Genomic DNA, 9,453 nt, shown 5'->3' with positions numbered 1-9,453 from the left:
TTAAAGTGGGGTGTCCCCTAAAAAACAAAAAATTAAGTCAGCAGCTACAAATACTGCAGCCATTGACTTTTAAAATAAGGACACTCACCTGTCCCAGGGTCCAGCGATGTCGGCACCCGGGGCCGAACCATCCCTCGGTCTTCGGATGCTGCTGCCGCCATCTTTGGTAAGGGAATCAGGAAATTAATCCTTGCAGCTTCACTTCCCGGTCCTCTACTGTGCATGCGCAAGTCATGCAGCGCAATCCGAATGGTCTCCGCTGTCTCTGGGACCCATGTGTGTCCCAGCAGACAGCGCGGCGTGACGGGAAGAGGCATAGACTCCCACTGTTGGTGCCGACATTGCTGGACCCTGGAATCCTGTATCGGTCCGGAGGAGAGGAGGAGGAGGAGGAGAAGACAGCAACGGCTCACTATTTTCATTGCTTGTGTCCCCCGTGCTCTGGCCGGCATGTTCAGTGTCCGGCGCCCTGTGATTAGGCGTATGGGGTCATGTGCAGAGGCAGGACTCCAGAAGCAACTGTGATCACAGACAGGCCAGCCCCACCGCTGCACATGACCCCCATACGCCCCAATCACAGGGCGCCAGACACTGAATATGGCAGCCAGAGCGTGGGGGACACAGGAAATTGAAATTATGGAAGCAGCCAGTAGTGACACACACTGGCGCAGAAATTCGCCCCCCTAAATATTGCACCCGGGGTTCACGGCCCCCTACGCACACCCCACACTACGCCACTGGGTGCAAATACCTGTTTTAGACAGGTATCTGCATCCCCCCCCCCCCCGAAAGGTGCCAAATGTGACACCGGAGGGGGGGGGGGGGGTCTGAAAAGCGGAGGTTCAATTTTTGTGTTGTGAACCTCCACTTTAAATACCACCAAAGGAAAGCTCTATATGTGTCAAAAAAAGATACAAATTTCTTATGAGTACAGTGTAGCATGACCGCGCAATTGTCATCCAAAGTGTGACAGCGCTGAAAGCTGAAAAATGGCCTGGGCAGGAAGTGCGTAGTAGACAAGGGGTTAATCAGAAGGTATGACCACTATGGAATCACTTTTGATTGTAAGCGATCCTCTAAACTCCATCGATCCTGAAACTTCGCTCCTTTTTTAAAATAAATGGCTATCTGGTATTCTACGGTGTGACAAGCAGCCGTGTGGGGGGGGGGGGGGGGGGGGGGATCGTATATTTATCCAATAAAGTGCCAGATATATTACTTGCTGTCTGTGACCTTACTGGGGAGAAATTATTGCACTCATTGTGACAGGTTATTAGTGTATTAGGGACCCTTCTCCTGTAGTCCTAGATAACAAGCATCACCAGATTTTCAGATCTACATCATCAGATTTACTGGAAATGAGACACTAAACAGAGGAATCATTAGGAGATGTAGGAAAATAATAAACAAGCTCTACTGCTTATTATCCCTGGGAGCCGGACCCCGGGCTCTGACTCATATACCGCCACACTACAGCAATGATCCAATGAGGAAATCAGCCGCTCCTCCCTACCATCCATCACCGGGAATGTTTATTACATGTTGGAATACAGCAAATTACATGAAAATGCATTCTGACCAAGACAATTAGGAAGTGGTTGGGTCGGGCTTTATTCTGTCACAGGGCTACTTTACAGCGGCTGGGGGAGGAATATATGACTCAGGACATAACCTTGTAGGAAATCAGCCTCATAAATGTCCCTCAATCTATTCCAAACCTTACAGTTTGTTTTCTTCACTGAGCAGCCACATCCTGGGAAGAAAAGCCAGTTCCTTACCAGCATGCACATTGGTGGTCAGTGGGAAGAATGTCCCTTACATTGGTGGTCAGTGGGAAGAATCTTCCTTACATTGGTGGTCAGTGGGAAGAATGTCCCTTACATTGGTGGTCAGTGAGAAGAATGCTCCTTACATTGGTGATCAGTGAGAAGAATGCCCCTTACATTGGTGGTCAGTGGGAAGAATGCCCCTTACATTGGCGATCAGTGGGTAGAATGCCCCTTACATTGGTGGTCATTGGGAAGAATGTCCCTTACATTGGTGGTCATTGGGAAGAATGTCCCTTACATTGGTGGTCATTGGGAAGAATCTTCCTTACATTGGTGGTCAGTGAGAAGAATGTTCCTTACATTGGTGGTCAGTGGGAAGAATGCCCCTTACATTGGTGGTCAGTGGGTAGAATGCCCCTTACATTGGCGATCAGTGGGTAGAATGCCCCTTACATTGGTGGTCATTGGGAAGAATGTTCCTTACATTGGTGGTCATTGGGAAGAATCTTCCTTGCATTGGTGGTCAGTGGGAAGAATGCCCCTTACATTGGTGGTCAGTGGGTAGAATGCCCCTTACATTGGTGGTCAGTGGGTAGAATGCCCCTTACATTGGCGATCAGTGGGTAGAATGCCCCTTACATTGGTGGTCATTGGGAAGAATGCCCCTTACATTGGCGATCAGTGGGTAGAATGCCCCTTACATTGGTAGTCATTGGGAAGAATGCCCCTTACATTGGCGATCAGTGGGTAGAATGCCCTTACATTGGTAGTCAGTGGGAAGAATGCCCTTACATTGGTGGTCAGTGGGTAGAATGCCCCTTACATTGGCGATCAGTGGGTAGAATGCCCCTTACATTGGTGGTCATTGGGAAGAATGTTCCTTACATTGGTGATCAGTGGGTAGAATGCCCCTTACATTGGTAGTCAGTGGGAAGAATGTTCCTTACATTGGTGGTCAGTGGGAAGAATGCCCCTTACATTGGTGGTCAGTGGGTAGAATGCCCCTTACATTGGTGGTCAGTGGGTAGAATGCCCCTTACATTGGCGATCAGTGGGTAGAATGCCCCTTACATTGGTGATCAGTGGGTAGAATATTCCTTACATTGGTGATCAGTGGGTAGAATGCCCCTTACATTGGTGGTCAGTAGGTAGAATGCCCCTTACATTGGTGGTCAGTGGGTAGAATGCCCCTTACATTGGTGATCAGTGGGTAGAATGTCCCTTACATTGGCGATCAGTGGGTAGAATGGCCCTTACATTGGTGATCAGTGGGTAGAATGGCCCTTACATTGGTGATCAGTGGATAGAATCCCCCTTACATTGGTGATCAGTGGGTAGAATGCCCCTTACATTGGTGATCAGTGGGTAGAATGCCCCTTACATTGGTGGTCAGTGGGAAGAATGCCCCTTACATTGGTGATCAGTGGGTAGAATGCCCCTTACATTGACGATCAGTGGGTAGAATCCCCCTTACATTGGTGATCAGTGGGTAGAATGCCCCATTACATTGTATATTATAGTGTCATGTAGCAGTAATCTGTATTTGTTACAATTCTTTGGCTACTTTGTATATAAATAAAATGTAACAATCCGTGTAGCTTGTATGTTGTATGGGGATGGCACTGCCTGCACACCCCCCTCCCCGATCCCTCCCTCCACCCTCCGCTGCCCCTCCCGTGACGTCACAGGCTCCTGCGCACTGCCTCCGCTCGCCCCCTGGAGGGAGCAGACTGGCCGGGGAAGGGCTGACACCGGAGAGATGAGGCTGAGCTGAGCCGCACGATGGAGAGCGCATTGCTGTGCGATGATGAGATCTGTAAGTCGGCCGATGCATGGCTGGGGGGGGTCGGATTATTTCTGTAGAAATGAGTTGTCTATGGGGAGCAGCGTGCACCTGGGGGGGCTTCCCAGAGCCTGGATCGGGGGCTGGGGACGATCAGATCGGTGGTTGTCCCTGGGATCTGGGACTATGGTAGGGTTGCATCTTGTCCCTCTTATAGGGATCGCATGGAAACAATGGCAGGAAGGGCTGAGCCCACCAGGGACATGGGCAGCTCTGTGTGCCCAACACAGGAGGAAGGGGGCTTCCAGCACCGAACAGTCCATGGCCATCTGATCATCCATGGTCACATCTGTCCTCATCACTGGGGTCATCTGCTTCACAGGCGACACCAAGCTGGCCATACACAATTAGAGTTTCAATCGTGGAAAAATCGTTCATCTGAATATCCTTTCTCACCATCCTTGAGTCAACTCATTTTAGTGAAAAGCCCTTCTGGTGGCCATTCACACTTTGGTAAACGATCAATAGGAATAATCGATCTACACCGATCAGCCATTACATTATGACCACTGACAGGTGAGGTGAATAACACTGATAATGCTGTTATACTGGCACCTGAAAGTGGGTGGGAGATATTAGGCAGCAAGTGAACATGTTGTCCCTGAAATTGATGTGTTAAAAGCAGAGAAAATGGGCAAGTGTAAGGATTTGAGTGACTTTGACAAAAGCCAAGTTATAATGTCTTGGTCAGGGGTCTCCAAACTTTCTAAACAAAAGGGCTAGTCCTTCAGACTGGGGGGGGGGGGGGGGGGCGGCAGACTGGGATCCCTGGGCGTGGGAGTAAACAAATATTCATTGTGCCCCGTCATTGGTGTCAGTGGGAGGAATAGTGCCCCGTCATTGGTGTCAGTGGAGGAATAGTGCCCCATCATTGGTGTCAGTGGGTGAAATGGTGCCCGTGGTTGGTGTCAGCAGGGGAAATGGTGCCCCGTGGTTGGTGTCAGCAGGGAGAAATGGTGCCCCGTGGTTGGTGTCAGCGGGAGAAATGGTGCCCCCGTGGTTGGTGTCAGCGGGAGAAATGGTGCCCCGTGGTTGGTGTCAGCGGGGGAAATGGTGCCCCGTGGTTGGTGTCAGCGGGGGAAATGGTGCCCCGTGGTTGGTGTCAGCGGGGAAATGGTGCCCCGTGGTTGGTGTCAGCAGGGAGAAATGGTGCCCCGTGGTTGGTGTCAGCAGGGAGAAATGGTGCCCCGTGGTTGGTGTCAGCAGGGAGAAATGGTGCCCCGTGGTTGGTGTCAGCAGGGGAGAAATGGTGCCCCGTGGTTGGTGTCAGCAGGGAGAAATGGTGCCCCGTGGTTGGTGTCAGCAGGGAGAAATGGTGCCCCGTGGTTGGTGTCAGCAGGGAGAAATGGTGCCCCGTGGTTGGTGTCAGCAGGGAGAAATGGTGCCCCGTGGTTGGTGTCAGCAGGGAGAAATGGTGCCCCGTGGTTGGTGTCAGCAGGGAGAAATGGTGCCCCGTGGTTGGTGTCAGCAGGGAGAAATGGTGCCCCGTGTTGGTGTCAGGCAGGGAGAAATGGTGCCCCCGTGTTGGTCAGGGGAAAATGTGCCCGTGGTTGGTGTCAGGGGGGAAAATGGTGCCCCGTGTTGGTGTCAGCGGGGGAAATGGTGCCCCGTGGTTGGTGTCAGCGGGGGAAATGGTGCCCCGTGGTTGGTGTCAGCGGGGGAAATGGTGCCCCGTGGTTGGTGTCAGCGGGGGAAATGGTGCCCGTGGGTTGGTGTCAGCGGGGGAAATGGTGCCCCGTGGTTGGTGTCAGCGGGGGAAATGGTGCCCCGTGGTTGGTGTCAGGGGGAAATGGTGCCCCGTGGTTGGTGTCAGCGGGGGAAATGGTGCCCGTGGTTGGTGTCAGCGGGGAAATGGTGCCCCGTGGTTGGTGTCAGCGGGGGAAATGGTGCCCCGTGGTTGGTGTCAGCGGGGGAAATGGTGCCCCGTGGTTGGTGTCACGCGGGGGAAATGGTGCCCCGTGGTGGTGTCAGCGGGGGAAATGGTGCCCCGTGGTTGGTGTCAGCGGGGAAATGGTGCCCGTGGTGGTGTCAGCGGGAGGAATCTTGCCTGATCATTGACATTAGTGGGAGGAATAATGTTCCACCTATTATTTCTACTACTACTGATAAGTGTATGGTTGATAACCTATTCGATCGATATATCACACACTGGGAAGGGCATTTCAATCCATAGTTGGAAGTTCTAACTTATCAGTCACACCTCTGTTGTCAGCATGCAATCCCAAATTCTGGTCGACCGAAATGCGATCATACCCCAACATTTCCATTGATGGTAACCACATGTAGGCATGCTGTGCAGGGCCGTCTTTAATATTGATTGGTCCCTGGGCAAAATTTTTCTTAGGGCCCCCCCTCCCCCATGCAATTTCGCTCTACACCTTCTCTGAGACATACAATAAATAGCAGCTAGACTTAAAATCAGTTTACTGTATCAGATCAGGCAGTGATTGTGATTGGTTGCCAAAGGTTAAAGCATATCATTACTGCTTACTGACTGGTTGCTAGAGGTTACAGCACTCCTTAAGGCTCACTGATTAGTTGCTAGAGGTTACAGCACATTTCTGCTTGTTGATTGGCTGCTAGAGATTACTGTACAGTAATACTGCTCACTGGTTGCTAGAGGTTACAGCACATCTTCTCCCTCACTGCAGGGGGGCATGATATACCTATGAATGCTGCCTTTATTTACATATCAGTGCAGTTGGCCTCAGCTATTTACATATGAATGCCAGTATTTACATGTAAACACAGGTCTGCAGGTAAGTCATCTGTACACACCAATAGGGCAGAGTTGGGCAGCATTAGTAGCAGCACAGGACTAAAACTTCAAGGGAATGTAAACTGGGATAGTTGGCAAGTATGAGGCAGCTGCTTTGGGCCCCACAAACAAATGACAGGACCCAGGGCAGCTGCCCCTTTTGCCCTGCCTTAAAGACGGCCCTGATGCTGCGTTGCCTTTTATCATGCAGTTTCCGGGAACATGCAAAGGATCTACAAACAAACCTGTGCTGGCCTCCTGTTTATCCTGCATTGATGCGCCCATGCGTTGTGCTGTAAAAAAAATTAGGGCTTGCTCTCCCCCCCCCCCCCCCACTGCAAACCAGTGCGATTCAACAGTAGGGGCATCTTCTGCCTGGCAACACTAGGGGCATCAGTTTGCATTGCAACCATGGCACCACCTGCCTAGAGTTTGCATGTTCTCTGTGTGGGTTTCCTGCAGATACTTTGGGGTTTTCCCACACATGCTTGTAGGCTAATTGGCTTCTGTCTCAATTGGCCTAGTATGGATAGGTATGAGCTGAGGAGCTTTGATTGTAAGCTCTTAGGCAGGGACTGTTGTGAGTGTACAATATACAGTATATGTGAAGGGCAGCGTAAATTGTTGGGGCTTAGAAGTACCCAAGATAAATTTGGGTTGAATTCTGGATTTGGTTGGCCATTTGTCTTCTCATTGGGGTGTCTTTATTTAGTAACTTATGGAGAAGAACTGATCAAGCATTCAGTAACCCATTCCAATCAATGACAGATCAACCTTCATAAATCCACTTGCACTGCTAAATGGTGCTATGCGATTGATTGGTATGGATATGAGCAACACAGTGGCTTAGTGGTAATTAGGGATGAACTGAGGTGTGTAGGAAACCTGTCTCAACAATAACGCCGGAAGCTGTAAAAGCTGACAGCCAATTATAGGCCATGGAGGCAGTACAGGGAAAAGTTTGTCTAGGGCAGTCTACAAACTGCAGCCCGGGGGGCCCTTATCAGCCCACTGGGACACTATTCCTTCCACTGATACAAGACACTATTCCTACCCCTAATCCCAACAGTGGGGGCACTATTCTTCCCATTGTGGGCAATGATGAGACACTATTCCTTGCCCTGGTATCAACAATAGGGCACTATTCCTACCCCTAATCCCAACAATGGGGCACTATCTTTCCCATTGAGGCCAATGATGGGACACTATTCCTCCCATTTGCCACTAACTGCAGAGCCCTATTCTTCCCACTGACACCAATGATGGGGCACTATTCCTTGCCCTGGTATCAACAATAGGGCACTATGCCTAGCCCTATTCCCAACAATGGGACACTATTCTTCCCATTGAGGCCAATGATGGGACACTATTCTTCCCATTGAGGCCAATGATGGGACACTATTCCTCCCGTTGGCACCAACTGCAGGGCCCTCTTCTTCCCACTGACACCAATGATGGGGCACTATTCCTTGCCCTGGTATCAACAATAGGGCACTATTCCTAGCCCTAGTCCCAACAATGGGGCACTATTCTTCCCATTGGGGCCAATGATGGGACACTATTCCTCCCATTGGCACCAACTGCAGGGCCCTCTTCTTCCCACTGACACCAGTGATGGGGGCACTATTCCTTGCCTGGTATCAACAATGCAACACTATTTCTGCCGCTGAAACCAATGATGGGGCACAATTCCTTCCTCTCATACCAACAATGGGGACCTATTCTTCCAATGGCACCAATAATGGGCACTATTTCTTCCCTAATACCAACGATGGGGCAATATTCCTCCCGCTAATACAAATGATAGGGCATTCTTTACTCCTATTCATGCCAGGGCATTTTCTACTCGCACTGGACACAGTCCAACCCCCTCCTCAAAGTATGATGGACAATAAACTGGCCCTTTGTTCAGAAGTTTGGAGACCCCTGGTCTAGGACAAGGATGCAGAACTGTTACCCCTCCCTGCATGCTGTAGAATTAGTTTACTGCCCTGTGTCTCTGTCCTTTTTGCTCTGCTGTGCCCAGGGCAATTTTCCTCCTGCCCACCCCCTTGTCCCAACCCTGCGTTTGGGATAGGTCCACCTTTGTAGCCCAAGCCAGTGCTCCCATTATGATCTGTGCTCAACCATGTCACTGCTCAGCCTGGACTGTTGGCTCAGTTAGGGCAAGGATGCAGATTTTCGCCCCCTCCCTCACCGCTAGTGCATGCTGTAGAATTAGTTTACTGGCCTTTGTCCATTCTCTGACCTTTTGCTCCACTCTACCCAGGACAGCTTCCCTCCTGCCCACCCCTTGTCCCAGCTCTGAGTAGAGGCATTCTCCCATCACACAGCTGCAGGGGTGTTTATACTTGCAGCTATAGGAAGGGGGTTGCCTCCATTGCCTATGATTGGCTGGTGGCCAGGGGCGTAACTATAGGGGGTGCAGCAGTTGCAACCGCAACTGGGCCCTGTGCTGCAGGGGGGCCCATGCAGCCCCTCTACTTATGGCCAACAGCAGCATAGGCAGCTATGGGTACCAGTGCACCATGCACACGGGTGGCTGGAGGTGGAGGGTGACTAGCAGAGCTCCATGCTCGACTATCGCACTGGCTATTAGTTATGCATTCCCTGCATGACCTGTGTCCTCGGCCGGCTCCTCAGAGTACCCCTCTCCTGCTCCATGCATTGCTGCTCAGTCCGATGTCTGTTCTCCCCAGCCAGAGTACTGATACCAGTGGTGGAACTACAGGGCTCACAAAGGTCATACCTGTGACCACGCCCTGGAGTTCCACTGCCGGACTCGGAGGGAAGGGCCCTCGCTGGTGTTCAGGGGGGCCCTTCATGGTTTCTTGCATCGGGGCCCTGAGGTTCTAGTTACGCCACTGCTGGTGGCTGACAGCTTTTGGAAGTATGGCTCAGACGGGGAAAGGACTCGTGACCCGAGGTCATCACTGGCGGTGAACAATTCTGTTTTGCAGCACTGGAGTCTTCGGTTTAAATCTTGGGCTCGGACACTATCTGCATGGAGTTTGCTTGTTCTCCTTGTAAGGCATGTCTGCACATGTACGTGACGTCAGGCCAAGATGCCAGCATAGGAAAAC

At 51.2% G+C, this 9,453-nt stretch overlaps 1 protein-coding gene across 1 annotated transcript in view; it reads left to right on the top strand.

Annotated features, from left to right (window-relative positions):
• Positions 1 to 3,480: 3,480 nt before the first annotated feature.
• Positions 3,481 to 9,453, top strand: part of LOC143958233 (uncharacterized) — a gene marked incomplete in the record, with an annotated part of 86,618 nt that continues 80,645 nt past the window's right edge. Inside the window, 1 exon segment of the mRNA XM_077467748.1 lies at positions 3,481 to 3,585. Coding sequence (XP_077323874.1) covers positions 3,552 to 3,585 — 34 coding nt within the window.

Source organism: Lithobates pipiens, unplaced genomic scaffold (assembly GCF_037356315.1).
Source record: "Lithobates pipiens isolate NorthernLeopardFrog02 unplaced genomic scaffold, aLitPip1_a1.2 Scaffold_6, whole genome shotgun sequence".
In the NCBI taxonomy this organism is placed as follows: domain Eukaryota; kingdom Metazoa; phylum Chordata; class Amphibia; order Anura; family Ranidae; genus Lithobates; species Lithobates pipiens.
This window is presented reverse-complemented; position numbering and strand designations above follow the sequence as displayed.